Source organism: Podarcis tiliguerta (genome assembly GCF_965153285.1).
Source record: "Podarcis tiliguerta genome assembly, chromosome: 1".
Classification (NCBI taxonomy): Eukaryota; Metazoa; Chordata; class Lepidosauria; order Squamata; family Lacertidae; genus Podarcis; species Podarcis tiliguerta.
Window position 1 is genome coordinate 85,079,650 of NC_139534.1, and position 23,535 is coordinate 85,103,184.

Consider the following 23,535-nt stretch of genomic DNA (forward strand, 5'->3'; position numbering starts at 1 on the left):
ACCAATTGGATTGCTTAAACAGCACAACAGTGAAGCCTATTTGAACTGCCTGGTGCTACAGTTTTATGGCTCTTTTCAATATTTAGCATCATTTGGGTGGCATTTTTGTGTATTTCATGAAGACATGAAATGCCATTTAAGACTTAATTAACAAGGACATCAAGGAGTACCCTACAATATGCTCCACATTTTCTTTCAGTGATGTGCTCCACTAAAGAAAAATGAAATTATTTTTAAAGATACATCTAACATTAAACCGCCACCCCATCTCCAAAGGCTATTTCACACTTAAAACCTTTTGCCCCAGAATGTGTCTATAGTATACATGAGGTGAAAGAAAATGAATGCACCTCCAATGTTACAATTTTGGTGAACTAAATAAACAAACCACTACCTTCCTCATGATATGGTTTTTAATAATCTTTTTGTGAACAAAACACTGTCAGAAATAATATTGAGACTGTATACTTAATATATGATCTGATGAACTTTTCTATTTCACTTTGTGAAAAATGCAACAAGAGGAATGTTTGTATTCTGACTTCAGGAGTGAAGAGTGTGAACAAAACATATTTACCTGTGGATCCTGCTTCATTTGGGCAACCAGTTTCTAAAATAGAAGACAGTGGTATTAGTATTGCATGTGCTTTACTGAAAGTTCCGCAAGCAAAACCTATACGGTGCTCCTTGACTAAAACTGGATTTTTCATAAAAGGTGTTGCTTATTTCTGCCACCCTTATTCACATGTTCAAATATGCTGCTACTAGGGATAAAGCTGGGTAAGCTAAACTAAAACTACAATCTTAAACTAATATAAAAAGCAACACAGACAATCAGTTCGGTTGTCAAAAAAGCTATCTATACAATAAAAAACTACAGAATTGCCTTCATGTGGTCTTGGTTGAGGGACAGAAGTCAAAGAACAAACTTTGCTGCATCCCTTGCCCTGCTTCTTTGTGCTACTTTTCTATACTTAAATTGTAAGTCAGAAAGCAGGGGCTTGTTACTGGTGTTAGCAAAAGCACCTAGTTTTTTGGTGTTTTACAAATGATTCTGTAAGAACTGGCACTTCAGGTTAAGTTTCCCGCTTCACACACAAAATTTTTTTCCAAAGAACCTAATAAATTCCTCAGGTATTCTGCTTCTCTGGGTACTTCTTGATATTTTTAAAGAGTCAGTATAAAAACCAAGTGGCATAGGATGTTTGTCACATCTGGGAGAGCACATTAGAAATATTCCTTCTGACCACTTGATCCTTGGTCTTGATACGAAGCTTATTCAGTGATTTTAAAAGGCTTGCTTGAGAATTAAACTGTGTAATCCAGCTAAATTACAGGAGATAATGGCTTGAATAGATAAATTAACTTCTCATAGCACTATAAATCTGCTAGGTTAATACATATAGAATATGTGTTTGATCTATCAAAATTAATTAAATTGGCACTAGTAAACAATTTTGCACTATGCCTATATGAGGATTTAGTGATCTTTCCCACAGTTCCTAACAAATACTTTTTCTACTTAGGAGCAGCACGACAACATCATTCTAAATAAAACGGGATACTGCTTGGGGGCGGGGGAACTGATTTCCCATTTGGTTACTTCTCCCCAACACATGAGCACACACAGAGAGAAGTTTTTGGATGCAGAAATTCACTATCTATAATAGTCTCCTCATGTCTCGCCTGACAGAACACACTTTCATGCAAAGAACATAGGTACCACTGAATTCAAAGGAGAGGCTTGTGCTTTAAAGCAGAAAGGTATTGACCATTACATTCCCACAACTATTTAATGCTGAAGTTATTCTAATTCTGGGGTGAGCGAAGTCTGTCAAAATTTGCTTCGGATGTATTTAAGAATACTTTCTTTTGTAGGTTAATAATTTGAATTTAGAGGGACACAAACTCTGAATTGCCAAATTGCAGGAATGGACAAAATAAACCTGAGATGCATTTTTCATCACCCCCCAGTCACTTGTTAGAAGAATTGCACCTTTCTTCTTTCTGTTTTCATTTCTATCCATCTTTCTTGTTTGAAAGTGACAAAGATGCTAAGGGATCAAAAATGGCAATGAGCGTGTGAACTCTGTTTATTATTCTGTCAAGGGCTGACAGCGCTCTGATGAGTGTGTGGCCAAAGCAAGTGGGGAGGAGACTGACCTGGGTGAGGGTGTCAGCAATTATGCGGTTCAGTGCCACTCATGAGGCAGGAGCCAGAGTGGGGGGGGGGGAGAAGAAGGAGCACGGCTGTTAGAGATGAATGGGGGGGCGACACAGGACCTGCCAGAGGTGGAGGAAGAGGCTGATCAGGCCTCACCATCCTCTATGCCATTGTATCCTAGAAACAGGAGGAACTTGAAGAGGGAAGAGACACAACGACTTCCATGCAGGAGATGTCTCAGGTTATGTGTGTGCAACCCGTCAGAGAAGGGTATATAAGCCAGCGGGGCGGTGGAGTACATGGTCCCACTGTTGTTGCAACGCTCCACAGGGCCCAGACGTGTGGGCAACTGCCTAGAGGCTAAAAGCGCATGTGTACCTGGAGTTCTGTGGAAGCTGCTGTAAATGCTTCTCTTGTCAATAAAGACTTAACTATCACATGTGTGCCTTCCTTAGCTGGGGTGGGGGCAGTACATAAACCTATACGTAAAGACTTAGACCCAATACTTGCCTCCACATGAGTGGAAGTGCTTCCAGTATTCGTTTACCGGGGCAGGGAGTTGTCTCCCCATCCCACAGCCTCTCGTGCCCACTGGAAAACTGCCCCGGGACAGTCAGGCTTTTCCAAATTGTGTGCAAAGTCATGATGTGAGGGAATGAGTGCCTCACCCACAACCTGTACATGAGTGGTGCTTACGTTTGTGCAAGCAAAGTCATGGATTCAACCCAGCAAGAGTCGTATACATGTGAAAGACTGAGGCTTTCACTTGCTGTTTCACTATATCCAGTATCCAGAGCTATATGTATTGCCTTGGTTACTGAGCTGGAACTATGCATAAAAGACAATCACATAGTTAGTGCTATCAGCTTTGTAGTGCTGATCTCCAGTTGGAGATGATGACTGACACAATCAAGCTGACCTGACAAACCATATAATGGGTGGATAAGTGTTTTCAGACGCATACATCTGTTGCTCCCTGAAAATGGTCTGTTTTTTGAAGACTCTATATTTAGAATCAAAATATTTCGGTTCCAGCTATATCTGCATATATGAAAGCTTGCAGATCACTGACATGATGGTCTCATACAGCACATACAAACCAGATAATCTCATAGAGTTCAAATGCACCTAGTCCCAAATAAACGTGTATATGATTGCAACTATGTGAAAGATCCATCAACTACATCTCCCCAAAAACTTGTTATTTCAGTGCTAATTCTACTACTTCAAATGCAAACTCAAACTCTTAAGAGATTATCCTGGACAAGTTTGACATGGTTTGGAAATCTGAAGGCAAGAGCTGTTGGCCTTTATATTTACATGTCCTGCATAAGGGCAAGCCATGCACAACTTGTGAAGAACTGTTCTCCATATTTTGTTTTGTCGTAAATATCTCACTTCTGTAAATAATTCCACACAACCATTTTTCTCAGTCTGCATATGAGTCAGTGTTACCAGTGAGCTGGTCAGCTACATGAGAGAAATATTTATTTATGTACAAACCCACAGCATCTACCTTAATGTTAGAAAATGGTGTCAGAATTGTCTACAAGAGCTTTGATTTAGTCTGAAAAGAACTCAGGTCTGAGAGGATAAAGTTGACTGTGCAGTTGAATTTACATTCAGAGATACCCACAATGTTGTTAGCAATGTCTGTGCAAACAATGCAATCAATGACGGGATCTGTCTAGCAAAGATTATTTGCTATAAAATATGCTCAATGAATATCTCAAGTTTGATGGATCTTTCACAATTACAAACATCTGTACAAATTTACTTGTGACTAGTTCCCACTGACCTTAGTGGGCCTCACCTGCTCCATTTGGGGTGTAGGACTGTGCACTTTCTGAGCAATTTGCAAGTTTCCATGTGCATAAATGTTCTCCACAGTGTAGGGGGGAGGAGAGGGGTTGAATGTCCCACTGTGCAAGGAAAAATTCTTGCACTGGTGGAATGTTCATTTAGCTCTATGTTAGATTCCGTTCAAGTTATTTTTGTACTGAGCTCTCGCTTAAATTACATAAAAGTTCCACAAAAATTGAACCTACTAGCAAGTAACACAGAAATAGAGGCTGGTTTATTGCTTTCACATTAGAAACAGGTTGGAAATTGTCAAACTTGAGATCTTAAAACAAGTACGCTGTACAATAAGTAAACCATGCCTGCCATCTATTGTTTAGAGTTAACCATGTTGAAATCTAGAAGTAAACCACTTTGAAATATACCCAGTGTAAAATATAACTGATCCACTGGCTTATAATATATTTTCAACACGGTCATCAGAACTGAATGAATTGTTCACACTGGAAGACAGAAAATTCAGAGTATATCTTTGCTTGAGATTCTGTCCTGCCATGCTACGCAGCACATATGAGAAGCATATCATCTTTTAAAAAAATTAATCTGGAATGTAGCCTATAACATGTATAGGCTGTTGCCATGTTTCAACAAACCACAATTGTGAGGATGGCAGTTAAAGCTATTGTATATCAGGCAGACACCTTCTCTTATTGCCTTTTCAGTGGCTCTTTCAACAATACTTTTAAATAGAGATCTTTATCCCAGTTGGTAACTGTACTGGATCTGAATTGTTTTTATGTATGTGCTACTTTTTGAGACTGTTTTTATATTTATAATTGATGTTGTTGTTTTTAATGTCTTACATATGCAATTGCTTTAACTGTTTTTATACATATACCGGTAATTGTTTTATATTTTTGTTTTATTGTTTTATATTGTTTTTATTATATTGCAAATTGCTTTGGGATAACTCAGGGAAAGCAAATCCTAACCACCACAACACAACACCACCACCACCTTGAAAATAATAAACCACCACCCTAAGGCTTGGCATTGCTTAGAGGATCCTCAACACTTGAACTGGTCTCTAATTTCACACCAGCTCAGGCAGGGAGATCGTAGACAGCAAGATGGTCAGTTCACAGAATTCTCTCATCTGTCCTTACTGTTCCACACCTGCTACAAACACTTAAAATTGGGACTCAGCCAGAATTAGATCCTGGAGGGAACCTAGAACCCCTATAGACTATAGCAATCTTACCTAACCTATGCTGGGGGTTCACCGAAAACCCAATTGACACAGCTGAAAATGTTCCTCACAGCTCAACTGCCCAGGTCCTGATAATAAATGCAGGCCAGGTTGGTTCTAATGGCTCTTTTCTAAAGTTATAAGAACTGTCTTAAAGGTGTTTCTTCAGAGGAAAAGCTTGTTAACTTAGTAGGATTATGTCCTTAGAGCTCTGAAAATCCAAACACGAATAAGACTCAATTTTTTAATAAATAAATAAAACACACACTCTTTCATCTACAAACACGCTGTATTTACTATTTTCAAAAGTTCTACACAAAACTTCCTGTGAAATCATTTTAGCAACACCTACCTACCCACTAGAATGCCCTCTCAGTAATATCAGACAAGCACCATCTCTATTATCTGCTTGGTGACTATGGAAGATCTTACTCCCCCTGCCCCCCATAAGCCTTTTAAGTGAAGGTTTTATTTTGGATTTTATATAAGTTTGTAAAGTTGATATTTGTAAGTGAAGTTTCTGTTCTTCAGGATGTTGTTCATGGAAAACAATTCATAAACGAAATGAAGTCAATATAGTCCACATTTCTTTTTCTTTTTAATGTTGTATAAGGATTGGAGATGATAAATTCAGATTCAATAGTTGCAATTTATGAGCTGAAAGGGAGGAGAAAGATTGTAAGACCTGTTGCTGCTACTCCAAAGGGCCCGTTTGTTGTATGCTTGCTCTGTTTCTCAAACTTTGGGAAAACTTGGATTGTGAGTTCAGCTAATAGAGAAAACTATGAGTTAGAGAGACTAGGAAATATTGGGACAACAAATACAACTAAGCCCTTTAATCACTTTTTTATCTTTATGAATTGTAATTTTTAATTTCTTCTAGCTCTCTTATACCCTAAGCTTTTAATTATCCAAATTATTCCAACTATAAGCACCATGGGGACAGAAGTATTTGTGTCGTGTCTGGGGAAAGCAGATGAAAACCACTTTGAGCTCACAATATATGGTGGGCTATGAAGTCAATAAATTAAAACAGATAAAATGTGCACTACAGCATGATACTTACAAGCACGCCAGAACTTAAGAATCAAGCAACTATTAGTATTTGGTCTGAACTTCTGAAGTCGAACAACCCCTTTTACTATTTCAAGTAAGATACACAAGGCAGAGAATGCAATTTACCTGGTGAACCTGAATTTCCACTTTCAGAGCCTCCTGTAGAGTCTGCAACTCCATTCTCTACCTTCTCCACTTTCTTGAGCTGTTGAGGTTACTAAATCCCCACCACCTTCAGACACTTGCTTCAGAGTAAAGGAAATATTCTGTTCTTTACGCTGCAGCTGCAAAATATATGTTACTTGTATCAGGAAAGGGGGTGGGGACATCAACCTGTCATATATTGTACAAGATTCTTGTCTTTTATCTCAAGGCTTTGTAATGGAGGGCACGTGCCCAACACAGTGGATCCCCTTGCAGCATATCTGTGTTACAAAGCTCAAGAGCTAAGAAGTACATGTTAATTCAGAAGCAAGTTTGACCAAGCAACTTAATTTCACAGTGATTTATTAAATTACACAAATGAGAACAGGCAATATATACATTCACAAGTAGCAATTAGGCAGATGTATATCAATATTAGTGTACTTTGTGCAAATAAAATAGCATTGAATGAGTAGATTAACAGGAACAACTCTTCTTACATCTAATTTATAAGGCAGTTAGAACGACTTTCAAAATCAAAATGCTCAGCAGGTCATACAAATCAGTTAACTAAAAACAAAACAAAACTATACAGTTGACTTGAAACTTGAGTGGGGTTAGGTTCTGGGGATTGTACATGGAGCCAAAATTGCATATAGCCGGAACCACCCCCACAAAACCTTTCTGGAGCCGTCACACTAAGCAGGCCTTACCACACACACAAACACTCCACAAGGCTTTGAAGGCTCTTGCACTGGCTCTGAGAAGCTCCCACAGTATTTTGCAGGAACCTCACAAAGCCTGCGTGAGAACTTCCCAGGGCCCTGGAAGCATGTGTTCAATTTGTGTAACTACATGCTGGTTAAATGCACACAAGTTGCAAGTCGGCTGTAATAATGAACATTGTACCTAACATGTTTTGATTTATTTGGTCAAGTTTGACATGAATGTGACAGAAAGTGCTTCAGGTCCCTTATCTAAGACACTAGAATAAGAAATGAACATTTTACACAATAAATCTTCATTGCTTATTTTAGGGATTTCATTAAACAAAACGTTTATTCTGACTAGAAGTTCAACATAACCAAAGAAGGGGGAGGGGAGAAAGAAAATAGCTTACCAGTTTTGGAAAACAAGTATTCTCTTCAGCTCTGTTTCCCCCCTACAAAAAAGAAACAAGGAGGAATCAGCAGATAGTACAGTTAACAAAAAATGCATTCAGACTGGCAAACAAATATTTTTAAAGAAATTATGGCAAGTCAGAAAAAAGAGAGAAGTAAGTTTAATCTATCAAGGAAAAGCTCTATTACAGTCTGTGCTAAACCAGAAAGGAGTTCAAATTCCTTTGCCAAATGGACAAAAATGATGTGAAGTAGAAACTATTCAATCTCCCTCATTCTTGTATGTTTATTAAAACTAAATTAAATCAGAATCAGAATCCCAAGAAGGAAGAAAACCCCTAAAAGGCCAAATGTCTACCAATTATCCTAGGCTGCACAAAACCTGCCACAACCACACCCTTAAGATCCTACCTATCCTCCAAACATTAGGATGACACTTGGCCTTGTGGCACACTTAAAGCAGTTTCCAAAAGGCAACTCCTCCCTTTGGAGAGATGCCACCCATGTTGGCCTGGCTAAAAGGCTTCCCAGCCAGCAGATGTCAGAATTGGGGGATGTATTCAGTTACAATATGCCTGGGACATCTCTCCAGCCAAGCAAATGGCAGACAAAATGGCAGTGTAGAAACAAATGTAGAGCTTGGACCAGATGACAACAAAACAGCTTGCCTGCTCCATGGTTGTCCTGGCTGCTGTGCCTGTCTGCTCTGCCTGCTTGAAAAGCATCCAGGTAGGAAAACTAAATGGAACTTGGGTCCTGGCATTGCTAGGGACCATGTATAGGCATAGTACTGTATTTAAGACCACAGCCTCCACCCCACAAGTACTACTCATAGTTTGAAATAGCCAACATCAAAGAAAGGGAGTTAAATTTCTATTGCTCCTACATTCAAAGTTAAGGACCTATCTGCATGAGAACATAAGATGCTAAATAAAGACCACAAACAGTTATTCTTAATGATATTTTGTGTGCTTACTGTTCATTGACTCTACTTGCTGGTTTGGACTTTTATTTCTCCATAACTCAGATTCTGAACAAAGCCAGTACCATTTAAAAACAAACAAATACAACAGGAAGAAAATACTGCAATCTTTGAGATTGGCTTCTTTTTTCAACTTGAGGCATTACCCAACGACTTCAGGGAAGGCAACATAGCCCATTGTATAGTGGCAATTTCTACCCAAGATCTAAAGAACAGTGAATTGGAACCAGCTAATCTAAAATTTTAAAAATCCACAATTTAAACCAAGAGACATGGGTGCATAGTATTCTCAACAAGACACCGCCACTTTGTTTCTTGACTATCTTATCACATAAGCATTATGTCATATGGGTATAGCTTATATGCTTCTCTTTTTTTTCCACCCTACAAAAAAGTGAGAGACTTGAGGAAGCTCATGTACACAAGAGCAGGAAAGCAGCTGGACTTGGAGCTCCACACTATCTCAAACTTGCTTATCTCCCTCTGCAGCAAATTCAGGATCTTCTACCACACAATTGCAGGTTTCTAGACCCCAATCAAGATGTTGGTGTTGTCGTTTAAAGTTTGGGACTTCTCAGAGTTCCTCCACCATCTGCAGTATAGTGGGTTGATAGAGAAAGGGTTTTGAAGTGGTAGCACCCCAGCTCTGGAAAGCTCCAAAGACAGATTTGCCAGGTAGCTTCAGACTTAAAACTTTTTTCTTGTGCTGCTTTACAGATCTGCTTTCAGCTTTACTCTGTGCATGTTTTAATTTTTTGTACTTTATTTTATGCAAACTGCCCTGATAACTAGATTAAAGGGTCAGGTATGAATTTGAATGAATGCAGTCAGACTCTTGGGGCACAGTGCTGGCTCAGGCACCTGACAACCCCTTCCTGCCGTGGTTTATGTAGTTAGAGGGGGTGCAGATACTGTAACTGCCTGGAGTTTATGCAGAAAACATATGTATCACACATGTCAAACAATTTATGCACCTTACAGAAAGACAACAAACTAAATCATATAGCTCAGTCAGTAGAGCATGAGACTCTTAATCTCAGGGTTGCGGGTTCGAGCCTCACGTTGGGCAAAAGATTCCTGCATTGCAGGGGATTGAACTAGATGACCTTTGTGGTCCCTTCCAACTCTACAGTTCTATGATATACCTTTAGAAAGTGTTTCCCTCTGCATGGTGTGAGTTACTTATTACTATTAAATCCAATTTTGGCCCCCAATATTTGTTCTGCAGTTCAAATTTAATACTTTTTAAACCAGGGGAGAACAGAATATTTTCTACCAAACTTTGTTGCACATCTCAAAATACCTGCAACAGTTATGTTTAAGCACATGAAGTGACAAAAATGTATTTCAGGATAAATAGTTCAGAGCTAAAATTATCTGAAGAGTGGAATTCTGAGATATTCATTGACACACATGCTTGTTATTCCACTTATATATTTTTCTTTCTTCAATCATGTAAATCAAAGCAGCATACATGAGGCTGCCAAAGATGCCAATAAAATCAATGCCTTCTGCATCAGTTCTGTATGCAACCTCACCTATGTAGTTACTATAGAAGCAAGACTCAAGAATCAAGATGACCCAAGTGCCACTAAGGAAGGAGCTCTCACATACTAGAAAGCAAACTTTGCATATTTCTGTACTCAGAGAACATTCAAATGCTCATGTTGAAACATTTTAAAAATAAACAAACCAGGGCTTTTTTCCAGCTGGAACTCACTGGAACTCAGTTCTGGCACCTTTCAGGTGGGTGCCACTGCCATTATAAGAGAACAAGGGAGGGGTTCATGGTGAGTTCTGGTACCTCTTTTTCTAGAAACACGGCACTGAAAACAAACAATACAGTGATTAAAACTAATAGTTGTGAAATTATTGTATTGTTTAATAAAATAAGTCCCAAAACATTCCAGAACTGGATATATTCTTCAGGAGGAAGATATTATTTATTAAAATGTGTTTTTCTATTTCCCTCTCGTACATCCACAACCTCTCTGAGAAGCGCAATACCACCCAGCTGGGTGTTTTCTTCTAGTATCTCTACTTGTCTGAAGAAGCATTTTGACTATGGATCTGTTTAATGAAATTAATCAATTTAGCATAGATATAAGCTTTATAAGGAGTCTGACAAGATCTGCTTTTTATTTTAGCAGAACAAGTCTTTAAACTCCAAGGCAGCAGAGATCAGTTTTCAAACATCAGTAGCCTAGCCAGCATGGCTTAGTAACGGTATTGTAGCAGCTACTTTAAAAGAGGAGAAAGCTTTAATTCAGAAAAACTTTGAGTCACATGTCATATACTTGTTCTGGGTCACAGTGAACAGGGTCAAATGGTATAGCTTGTGGCTATAATATTCTTGTGTTTTCAGAAGGTACGTATATTCAGTCTAGTGTCCAGCAATGTTGCTGTCAGTCAGGAATTGGAAATGCATAGAAGTTTTTAGACAGCTAGCCCTGTTTGTAAATAAGGCTATGGCAAACTGGGCAAAAGAACAACAAAAAATGGTTTAGGCAGGGAGAGGAAGTAGGCTATCACCACCTTAAGAGTGGCCCCCTGAGTCCAGACAGATGAGTGAAAATCAGTCACCTAGCTTTTCCCCTCAAAAACAACAAAATGCCATGATATTAAAATGTTTCCATCTCCAAGGTACCTGGACTACATTTTTTCCTTGTGCAGAAAAAGCTTTTCCCTTAATTACTACTGTCAGTTCCTGCTTAACAGAAACATTTCTCCTTTCATTTGTGTACAATCCAACACATTTAATGTAATTTTATTTAATAGCAACAAATTTTAAAATGCTGCTTTTGAGCATTTTAATTGAATTTCGATTTCTATGCAAGTGCAGCTTCAAAAAAATAAAAAACCACACTAAGTTAAAAGCTAATTATCTAGCAAACAAGCAATGCATTTTCAACAATGACAAAAATAGGAGTTTAAAAAAATATGAATTTTAAATTGACTCTCTGTAATAAAGCTTAAACCTATTATATTCCTCTAAAATAAAGAGACAGAATAAAATTAATTCTTTTCATCTTATCCATCTTGGGCTATGGGCAAAGAAACTGGGATTATACTACAAGGGAGCAATCTCCTTTGTGGACACACGAAATACTAGTTTTCATGGAGGCTTCCGATTGGGCTTCAGACTACAGGTAAGTGCTTGCATGATCAAATGCTCTTCCATGGACACATACTTCTGCACATGAGAGGGGTGCACATTAGGGAAAAGGATAGGCTGAACCTTTGACATGCAAGTTTTCGATGTGGAGTAACATTCCATAAATGTGAACCGTCACCTACAGTTTGAAGTGGTAAAATACAGGCAAAGACTTCTCACCTTAGAGAGAACTAGACCTGGCATTTCCTATAAACACACTTCTAGTTGCATCTATAACCTTAGCTCAGTGCAACAATGTTCTCTCCCTCTTCCCAAATATTATCAATAGTTCCTCCTGAGAAGTCTAACATAAGAGCAAGAATGAAGTGCAGGAATCAGTCTAAAAAAGAAGTGCTAAGTAGTACTCAGAAGTGAATCATAAAAAAGGATTATTTTTCTAAAAAGATCAGAAAATTGCTACTACACCACAAATAATAACACAGCTGGAAAGTACAACTCGCATGTTAGGTTGTCCCTATACAGGATGGATCATTTTTATAACCAAATTAAAACGCCAAGAAAAAGGCTGGATTGAAAGTGATTGATAAAATCAAGTTTCCAACTTTCTAATTCATGTAGTTACTGATTGGTTGCTGTAGTAAATGAAATCTGTGTTTGCAACAAAAGTAAGCTTTTACAATACCAGGAGCATAGCCCTAGACCCCTGTTTATTCAACCTTCATAGCCTTTGAGCCTCAGAATTTATTTCTACTTAGGAAAGCAATTATGAAAGTAAGAATTTCTATTTGGCTCTGTACGCACACACAGAGAGAAAGTACTTCTTCGTGCAGCACATAAAACAACTATAGAATTCGCTCCCACAGCCCTGGTGGCTATGCTCTGCCTCCACAATCAGAGAAGGTATATAGTATGCTTCCAAATGCCAGTTGCTAGAAACTGTGGCGGGGAGAGTGTTCTTGTGCTCAGGTCCTGCTTGCAGATTTCCCACAGGTGTCTAGTTAGCCACTGTGAGAACAGGATACTGGGCTAGATGGGCCATTGGCCTGATCCAGCAAAATCATCTTATGTTCTTATGACACTAAGCACACCCATTATATGTGATGATGTGCTTAGAACTACACAGGAAGAAAAGCAGGTACTTCCTCTGCAGAAGAGCATTTCACAATGTCATAGAAAATAAATGTCCATGCAATTTAATCAACAGTCCAAAGGTTCATAGTCTGAACAATACTACAAAAGAGACCCACAATGGCATAATTATAAGGTACAACCTAAGATTACTTTCTTGTCCTGATTTATTCTTTTACATAAAAAGCAGGGTTTACTAAAATGTCAGTGAGTTTTTAAGGTATTATGAATGCAGACAAAGTTGTTCAGATTAGATTTAGGTACTTTAAGCCAGGTAAAGGACACTTACTCTAACTGAAATTCAATATGAAATAATTCTGATTAAAACAAAGATATTACTTCAAAAATCAGTTTTATTTCCATGCTGCTGTGAATAAAAACATGGAGAAATCTGCTCAATGGACAACTCAACAAACACAATAATAAAGGAGGAGTGTAGAATTTTTTTAAAAAAAAACTTATCAATGTTTCTGAACTTTCCTTTGAACTCATAGCATACCTTTTCAGAGTGTCCATGTACACTTCAGAAAGGCAGCCTGTTTCCTTTCTACAGGAAGACTATCCTGAGAGGAACTCTAGTATATCATTGCATGATATCACTGAGTACAACTACCTGTGCAAAATGCACAGAAGTTGCTATTATTATTATTATTATTATTATTATTATTATTATTATTATTACTATTATTAACTTACACCCCACCCATCCAATCGGATTCCCCCAGCCATTCTGGGTGGTTTCCCACATAACATTAAAACAGTGAGATATCAAACATTAAAAGCTTCCTGATGCAGGGCCGTCTTCTGATGTCTTTGAAGAGTTGTGTAATTATTTAGCTATTTGACATCTGACGGGTGGGTGTTCCACAGGGCAGGTGCCACTACCGAGAAGGCCCTGTGCCTGGTTCCCTGTAACTTCACTGCTTGCAGTGAGGGAACTGCTAAAATGACCTACCAGCTGGATCTCAGTGCCCAGGCTGAACACTGGGAGTGGAGACGTTCCTTCAGGTATACAGGGCCGAGCCCATGTAGGGTCTGCACCAACACTCGGAAACATACTAGCAGCCAATGCAGATCTTTCAAAACCAGTGTTAGATGGTCCCAGTGGCAGCTCCCAGTCACCAGTGTAGCAGCTGCATTCTGCATTACTTGTAGTTTCCGAGTCACCTTCATAGTAGTCCTGTGCAGAGTGAATTTCAGTGGTGCAAGCAGGAGTCAACCAGATCATGTACCACTCAGGCAAGACAGTGCACAGGGAGGTAGGGTCTCAGCTGGCATACCAGATGGAGCTGGTAGACAGTCACCCTGGACACAGAATTGATCTGCGCTTCCATGGACAGCTGTAAATCCAAAATGACCCCAAGGCTGTGCACCTGGTCCTTCAGGGACACAGTTACCCTATTCAGGACCAGGGAGTCCCCCACACCTGCCTACCACCTATCCCTCAGAAACAGTACTTCTGTCTTGTCAGGATTCAACCTCAATCTATTGACCGCCATCCACCCTCCAAATGCCTCTAGACACTCACAGAAGACATTCACCACCTTCACTGGTTCTGATTTAAACAAGAGGTACAGCTGGGTATCATCCACATACAGTGGTGCCCCGCAAGACGAATGCCTCGCAAGATGGAAAACCCGCAAGACGAAAGGGTTTTCCGTCTGCAGAGGCGCTTCGCAAGACGAATTTCCCTATGGGCTTGCTTCGCAAGACGAAAATTGACGAAAAATTTTGAGGTTTTTTTTTTTGCTCCAAACCCCCTTTTTCTGAATCGCTAAGCTGCTAAAAGCATTTTAGCAGCAAAACCGCTAATCCCTTAAGCCTTAAAAAGCCGTTTTTAGCCCTTAAAGTGCCAATAGCGCTAATAGCGCTAATTCGTCAATGGGCTTGCTTCGCAAGACGAAAAAACCGCAAGACGAAAAGACTCGCGGAACGGATTCTTTTCGTCTTGCGAGGCACCACTGTATTGGTGAACATCCAGCCCCAAAACTCCTGATGATCTGTCCCAGCGGTTTCATGTAGATTCCTGAAAACCACCTATTTACCTTTGTTCAAATGAAAGTGCCCTCTAGCACCCAAGGGAAGATGAAACTGATGGTTCTGGATATTGCAGGAGATTCTTCTACTACAGCTAGAATTTTTCGAGTTTTGCAGTTTCAGTTAGCTTGGCTTCATACTTATGATGAAGAAACTAATACTGAAGGTTTCTGTACACAAAAGAGGGTTTTGAGCCAGAATTCACAAGTAGGATTTGAAAACAAATTCTGATCATGCAGCAAATCCAGTATGCACTTATTTACAGCTGGCAGGATAGTAAAGCAGGCATTTGATGGCTTCACTACACAGGAGTGATGCTACTTTTCAGACATTTCCATACTTTCCATCACACTCCAAGGAAAGTTTACATAATCTTACAGCCATACTGAACACAGTGGAACTTTCTTCTAAGAAACATGAACAAGATTGGGCTGAGCAGGAAAAGAAAACCATGCAACTAAAAAGGGACAGGAAAGTCACCATGTCCATTCCACTCCGTGTGCTACAGCAGCAAAAATGCCCAGCCATCGTCCAGACGAGCGATAATCACAAATCCAATATACATTACGAAATAGTCACATGGCTATTCTATTTGAAAAAAGCAAAGTACGCCACAGTTCTGTAATATGTTTCTATTTTGTTCTGAACGTGTTTTCCATCAGGAAATGCTCTTTGAAGTTCAGGCACTGTATTTGTTTACTCCTTCCCCCAAACATTCCTTGGATAAGAGACCAATATACTGTGATATCTGCAGCTGTGCTTATCAGGAGGGTCAGAAGACCTAATCTTCAAACTTGGTTTTCTGGAATACAGTCAATCCTTAAAAATATTCTTTTCAGAAACAAAAGGGAAACTGTCCCTTGTTATGAAGCCACACATGGTTATTGCAGCGCCTCTACTTGTCTTCTAAACAGTTCTGAAATTATTACAAGAGCCACCTGGAGAAAGGGCAGTAGGCATGTCAAAATAATGTTACAGAGGCATGAGGATGATTTTGAAGTCGGAGCAACGATAAAAACACGGGGATAGGGATCTTTGATATCAGAATTGGAATCCATAAGTAAACTTAACTCCCAATAAGATACAGCCATATGGTAAGAATATGACTGAGGGCATAGTGGTTGACAAAGCTGAAGGATTAGTATCTACTAGACATCTGCTCTTGCTTCCTCCAGCATCCTGGATCAGACATAGGAGTAGAAGTGAAATAATCATCTCAATAGCACAAGACTACTTTACATACATTTTTACCTTCACAGGGATAAGCCAATGCACACACAGGAGCTTGTGGTAATAAGAAAAAGCATAAACTGTATACATAAGACACATGTGTATATATTATGCTCTACACCAATACTAGTTCTGTGCAGGAAAAACATTACATGTAAAGGCGTAGCCATCAATACCCTCTAGAAGATGTTTGTAATCCTCAGTACCCCCAAACAGAGAACAGTGCCCCATGAGAAAAGGTGGCAGTTACATGCACATGATAAAAAGTCTGATTCCCTTTTCTTGCTGAACTGCTACACCATCACTAACAAACATGTGGTACTATTCAACTTTTTATGGCCTGAATCTCTCTACTAAGAATATGGACTTGAAATCCTCAAGCTGTGTGATCGGAAAGGAAGACAGTGAAGATAGTGGCTCCCATACAAAGCTTAAGGACTTGGCTTTTCAGTGCAACAACTGCACAGTTGCTACTTATTTCATGTGTACAGTTCAGACATCATCTCTCAAGCTTCTCTTGTGGGAATAATGCACAGTAATACTGTCGAGAAACAGAAGCCACTGAAGCATGATGGGATGGGGAAAACTTCACTACAAGGCAATAAATTGATGTTTTAAAAACAAAATTGTGTTTTATCAAAATAAAACACAATTAACACAGTAAGCTGATGTTTACTGTGTGCTGCTTTGGGCACAGACTACTGTGGAAAAGTGGAAAATAAATTGAACTATTAGGACAGGGGTTGCTGTTTTTAGCAGTAATCATGTGTTTCCTTTAATATCTAGTTCGTCTAATCATGGAGAAAGTGTTCACCAAAACTACTCTAATAATAGTTCAGCATCAGAATTTAATAAGAATGGATATCGCATGCTTTATCCACAAGAGAGGAAGACTAGCTGCATGCAAATTAACCTATTTTTCCGTGTATAACATGCCCCCGTGTATAAGACGCCCCCTATTTTGGGGGACTCCAAATTAAGAAAATGGGGGGAGATTGCCCAGAGTTCTTGAGCTTTTTGGGAGGGGTGGCTTTTTTTAGGGGGGAATGCTGACAATCACTCACCCACCTGACCCACACTGCCACTCACACGCGTCACAAAAGCCACCTATCATCTGTCCCCTCGCCAGCAGAAGCCGACAATCGCCTGCCCAATTGCTACAGCAACAGCAAATTAACACCAGCTCTTGCCACAGCCAACAATAACACGCCCAATAGCCGCTGACAATCTTGGCTCGCAGCAGCAACCAATCCCACGTTCCCCCTATGCACTATTTGTGTATAAGACAACCCCCAATTTCTAGCATAATTTTTCAATAAAAAACCTCAGCTTATACATGGAAGAATACGGTATATTGTCCACATTGTCCAAGCAAAAGTAAAACTCAGAACATGGCCACAGATGATTTACCTCTGATTCAATGGGGCCATTGGACCCAAGAGTCAAAGAAGTGTGCATTATCTATCCATCTATCTACCAACAAGTGGTACGCATCAATACCTAGAAACTAAGAACAAGTATTAAACAATTTAAAAGCGAAAACAAAAGCAAATTAAGAACAGAGAGTTCCCAATTGTGTCAACTCCAAGGGGATACACTTTTTTATTTTTTAAAAAGAAACGATTCCAAAGTTCCATATAGGAGCATGGATACCCCAGGAATGGAACTGATCACAAACATCTGAATAATAGCATAGCTTATGGGAAGCCTATAGAGTTGGCATTCTTTCTTTACTAAACAAGTTGAGAGGAAACAGGCTATGCCTGCCGTGATGTTTTCCAATATATCCCTGCTGCACTGGGAATCTCAAGGCAGTCCCTGAGTGAGGAGGGCAATTTAGATAGGTAGCCACAAAGGAATCACATCAGAGCTTGTGCCTTCTTTGGGGCAGAAAACATCAAGAGTGCTACCACTGCACTTTGAGATTCCATACTTCTTGCCAAGAATATATAAATCTCAACAAAGCACCTGCCAGAAACATTCAACCAATTCAGGCTGTGTGGGGGGAAATCCTAAATGCAAATCTTAACAGGGAGAGGTGATACAGGAACATATAAATGAAAAGCAGAGTGGGAGCCCTTTTGCTTCAATTGTGGTGTTAGATAAAAGGTTAAAAAGAAACATTAATAAATTGTATGAAGGACAAGAAAAAGTCTCAAAATGAAAGCAAAACAAACCCAGAGGCTCTAATAGGAACAGCACAATGCTTCCTTCCTGCTACACCCACTATATTATACATCTGTATTAAAGTATGCATTGTTGAACAAAGAGGTAAGCAACTTTGGGAAGTAGGAGCAAGCCAAATGAAATTTCTACATTCAGAAAACCCTTTGGTGTAAGGCTGACAAAGCAGAAAGCAGCAAAAACACTTCAACAGAAGCATTTTTCATGTATGTAATTGATGACTGAAAGTTTTGCCTGTTTTTTTTGTAAAAGCCATTTAAGAAGGAAACCAATAATTGAGGATGTCAGCAGAAACAAATACTTAAGACAATTATATACATGTGAAAACAAGTGACTGTAATGGAGATTTTCATAATCTTAACTTTCAGCTATGCATGGAGGTTTTTGAAAGCTCTTCTTAATTTCCATTAACATTTTAGTCCTATACATACAAAATAAAAGTTTAGCAAAATAAAGAAGAGGAATATAAGTGGTGAGGGAAACTCAATGTATGTTTTCCCAATCACCATGAAGTATTTGTTTACTGCTAATGCTGGTCTTTTACAAGCAGTTACAAGAGACTTCCATTAAACTTTGTTCAAAATCCCACGAGCCTTTATTTCCCACCCCCCCAAAGTCTCCTCATCAGAGCAGCAGGGGGTCCCATTAGACACCCTATTTTACTTTCACCTTATAAATAACATTAGCTGTACACCATTTCCATGGAAACCAAATACAATGAAACACATTTAAATGAATACCTGTTAAATGGATGAATTTATATCTAAAAGTATTTTCTGTTACAAATAAAATTGACAGGATAATGAGACATTCTTAAATTAATAACATGACTACCCTGGTCCCAAATTACTAAACATTCCTTTTTATACATTACAAACTAGTAGTAAAAGTGGGCTAGATCTTGCAAGCTCTCTCTGTAGAGGACAGCAGTCTCAAGTGAGAACAATAATGCAAAGATCTGAGAAAACTTACAATTTTCATTACCGTATATGGATGGTGCTAGTTAAACTTTAAAAACAGGTTTCAGCTTCTACACATGAATCAAATAATGTCACTGTTTTAATATGATCTTCAGTGATGTCATACATAGACAAAACTAATACTCAGATCACTAGTAGCTTTTTTGTTCAAACATTTTAGGTTTAGTTGCATTGTTTGTTTTGTTTGTTTAGTCGTTTAGTCATGTCCGACTCTTCGTGACCCCATGGACTAGAGTACGCCAGGCACTCCTGTCTTCCACTGCCTCCCACAGTTTGGTCAAACTCATGTTGCGTTACTACATGCAAAATACATATTTGCTAGATACTGTAATCAGAGTGCACTAATCTGCCAAAACACAGACATAGCAGTTAGGGCTTTTATGCTGTATTTCTTGTGTTGCGTTATTTTTGTGGTCTTATGGAAACCAAATACACTGAGTGTTGCTTTAATACTATCGCTGATTACCTTTATCAATCCTGTAATTGTGTTTTTCTGGTTTTAAATTTATTGTGCATCATATATCATTGGCATATAACTGTTGGAAGCCACATTGGGATGGTTTGACCCCAAAAGGTGGCATACATAATAAACCAAATAATATCTAGTGCTTGTTTCATTATACCTAGGAAAAGCTCAGGAGCTGCACAAATGAATCAGCAATCCCAAGTTTATTTGAATGCAGGATTTCCTGGTTCATTTGCTCATTTCCACACAGTGATAGGGGATAGGGCAGGAAGTGTACAAGCCTATGGTCCACTTCCAGTTTCTCTCCAAGTACAATTACTGGGATGAAGGAACATCTGATTAGGCCCCTTTCTACTTGTCTACTATAGGTTTAATCTGAATTCCAGGTTTCGGTTTTCAATGGAGTAGCCTTATCGCTTTATGTATTCTGTGATACTCCTTTACTAAAACTCTGCTTTTCTTTACTATATAGGCCACCTTTATGGTTCTTTGTCCTCACAGAATGTCAGTGGTCCCCACCTGAGAGGTTCCAGAGCTGAGCCCTGGCTGAAAAAAAGCCCTGCATCTTCCATCAATCTAATTTAGCACACCAACCATATAGCCTCTTGAATAAGTATCATTTTGCCACAGTGATCTGCAATGTTATGGTTAGATTCCTAAAATGTGATGTACAGTGGTACCTGGGTTTTCAAGCGCCTTGGTACTCAAACAACTTGGAACCGAAACACTGCAAACCCGGAAGTAAGTGTTCCGGTTTGTGAACTTTTTTCGGCAGCCGAACGTGCTCCGTTTTGAGTGTTATGCTTCCGATTTGAGTGCCACATTTCCATTTTGAGTGTTATTCTGAGGTCTGTCTTTTTTTGCTATTTATTTTGTGTTTTTGTTTTGTGGCTCTTTTTTGTGACTGTGTGGAACCCACTTTAGCTATTGATTGATTGATTGATTGATTGATTGTGTGACTACAGTACATTGTTTATTGCTTACATTTTAAGGATCAATGGTCTCGTTAGATAGTAAAATTAATGTTAAATTGCTGTTTTAGGGGTTGTTTTTAAAAGTTTGGAACAGATTAATCCATTTTGCATTACTTTCTATGGGAAAGTGTACCTTGGTTTTGGAACAGACTTCCGGAATGGATTAAGTTTGAGAACCAAGGTACCACTGTACGTGGATGTATCCTAAACGCTAACCAATTCAAAAATTGATAGTAAATTTACTAAGCCAAAACTGAAAAATCTACACTGATTGTAGATCAGTAGAGTTTGAAATATTGGTTTTGACCTGAACAATCTGGGACCATGTATCTGAAGTACCACCTCTTCCCATATGATCCTGCCTATTCACTATGATAGTCAATAAGAAGAAGAGGAGTTTGGATTTGTATCCCGCTTTATCACTACCCGAAGGAGTCTCAAAGCGGCTAACATTCTCCTTTCCCTTCCTCCCCCACAACAAACACTCTGTGAGGTGAATGGGGCTGAGAGATTTCAAAGGAGTGTGACTAGCCCAAGGTCACCCAGAAGCTGCATGTGGAGGAGCAGGGACGCGAACACGGTTCCCCAGATTATGAGTCTACCATCCTTAACCACTACACCACACTGGCCCTGCAGAGTGCTTCTGTGTTCAGAGGTGAATGGTACCATTTCAGTTGTGGTATTCCACCTCTGGAATGCTATCCCTCAGAAAAATCAGATAAACAGCAAGCAAAAACTTCTCTGTTTTTGTTTTTTAATGGGTGCTGTCTCTGAGCTATTGCTGTCATTCTATCTGATTAAAATATTTTTATATTACCTTTCATAAAACTTCATGGCACTGTACAGAACAATAAAACCATATATACAAAATACCCAATCCAAAGCAAATTAAACCAGTTAGAGACAACCGGAGGAGGGGGGAATAAACTAAACTAAACTAAACTAAACTAAACTAAACTAAACTAAACTAAACTTTAGTAGTATTTGGCTGTATGGTAGAATATTTGTTTTGTTTTATTATTAAATATATATTTAATATTTTTTTTAAAAAAAAACGATTTGTAAGTTATATTGGGTATTACAATTTGAAAGAGAGAGTAAACGACATGCAATCCCCTGCTACTATTTGGGTTTGTCATTGGCATACTACTCATAGTTTATAGAGAGAAGCAAACCATGAGCTTGCAGGAACTTGGGTTCGCATATCAGGACAAACCAGACTCTGAATTATTTGGGCTTGTTTCTTCCCCGCAGCCAGCAGGGGAACAACAAACAACATGTGTACATTAAGCTATAATTTAAAACTATGGTTAAATGTTACATATGAACCAGTTCAAAACCACAAAAATTTGTTAAAGCAGCTCTCTATCAAGGTTTTTTATTATATACATATCACTTATAAACACATATACTGATGCACAAAATGTAGGTTAAACAGTGGTGTCTTTTTCAATTTAACATTTGCTTTTGCAGTATTGTTAATTCTGATTTTTTCTTGGTCTAGTTAATTTTCTTAAGTAAAAAAGAGGAAACAGTATTTGAAACAGGAAAAGAAAACATTTGGGCTACTTAGAATCATGAAATTTAAATAACTGTTCATGATTCAAGTGAGAATCGCTTAGAAATTCTTAGCACTAGAAGTTAAAAAAGTACAATGCAGCCTCCTGCATACATTCTGCTCACACTCCAAATGCAACAAACCTGCTGAGCTACTAGAGGTCTCCCCATGTTATCACTAGGTGTGAACAAGTCAGAACAGCTCTCTCCATTTACACTGTTGAAGATAATGAGAATGAGTTCCTAGTCTGGAGTTCTGACTAACATTTGGGCTGCCAGACATGGCAAAATTAGTTTCCCCCCCTCCTGCATTCAGTGAAGATTCAAGTCTGATTCAACTGGTTTTATATTTCCTTCTCCCTGTGTGTTCATTTCTATGCTGTACAGATGCTCTCCAACAGCTATGTTGTCACCCATACTCGACTCACTCACTTATTAAATCAAACTTTTGTAACTTCCCTCTTTGCAACCAAAAACAGACTTTTTTAGGTTTTTAGGTTCTGGCACCTGCCTTAACAAGCTTCCTCACCACCCCTAGCCTATAATGCTAAACTATGCATTCCACATTTTCTGCACGAGAACAAAATCATTCATCAGCCTACACAGAATTACCAAAAGAAGTCAGAGTGCATTAACAGCAACACATTAAATTACTGACACAACTTTTTAGGTTTATTTCAGTTCTTAGCCCCACACCCTGAAAAACCTTACGGCTGTTCTACAAGTTTAAGGTGCAGCCTAAAAAGAAATAAAAATTTAAGGAGTCTTCTTGTTGGCATCTTAAAATAAAGTTATTCTGGCACTCTGTTCACAATTATTCATCTTTTCGCTATCATACTTGAAGAATTAATGTCTAGAGACATCTTTAAAGAGTAGAATCCTGCCTGGAAACAACATGAATTAGGGATCTGATTTTAATGGGATTACTGCAATTCCGGAAGCAGTTATAGGGTGGTATTCAATGCTAGTTCTATTCAGAACAGACCTGATGAAATAAACATGACTAATGTAGTTTTAGTAATTTCAGTGGGTCTAACTCCAAGTACGATACAACCCACAGTTGTTACATCAGAGGGAATTAATGGCTAGTGCAGCCTTCCCCAACCTCCAGATGTTTTCAGCTACAACTTCCAACAGCCCAGTGCCTTTTAAAATTTCAGTTGGTAAGAGAGCTATGGCCATTATTGAAATGAGAAAGTTGGACCACACTTCTCCATGCATTGACAATCGCACAGTTGGATTACTGCAATGCACTCTATGTACGGCTACCCTTGGGGTTGGTCTGGAGACTGAAGCTGATGCAGAACACAGTGACTAGGTTGCATGTGGAGGTAAACTACCATTAACA

At 38.9% G+C, this 23,535-nt stretch overlaps 1 protein-coding gene across 5 annotated transcripts in view; it reads right to left on the reverse strand.

Moving 5' to 3' along the window:
• The window catches only part of PHF21A (PHD finger protein 21A), a 127,843-nt gene that overhangs the window by 78,485 nt on the left and 25,823 nt on the right, over positions 1 to 23,535 (reverse strand). For all 5 annotated transcript variants that reach the window (XM_083455731.1, XM_083455733.1, XM_083455729.1 and 2 more), the window contains exons 2-4: positions 7,534 to 7,575; positions 6,396 to 6,553; positions 578 to 610 (exon numbers count right to left, since the gene is read on the reverse strand). In XM_083455731.1, the coding sequence (XP_083311857.1) occupies positions 578 to 610; positions 6,396 to 6,449 (87 nt within the window). In that variant the 5' untranslated portion in view covers positions 6,450 to 6,553; positions 7,534 to 7,575. The remainder of the gene's footprint in view (positions 1 to 577; positions 611 to 6,395; positions 6,554 to 7,533; positions 7,576 to 23,535) is intronic.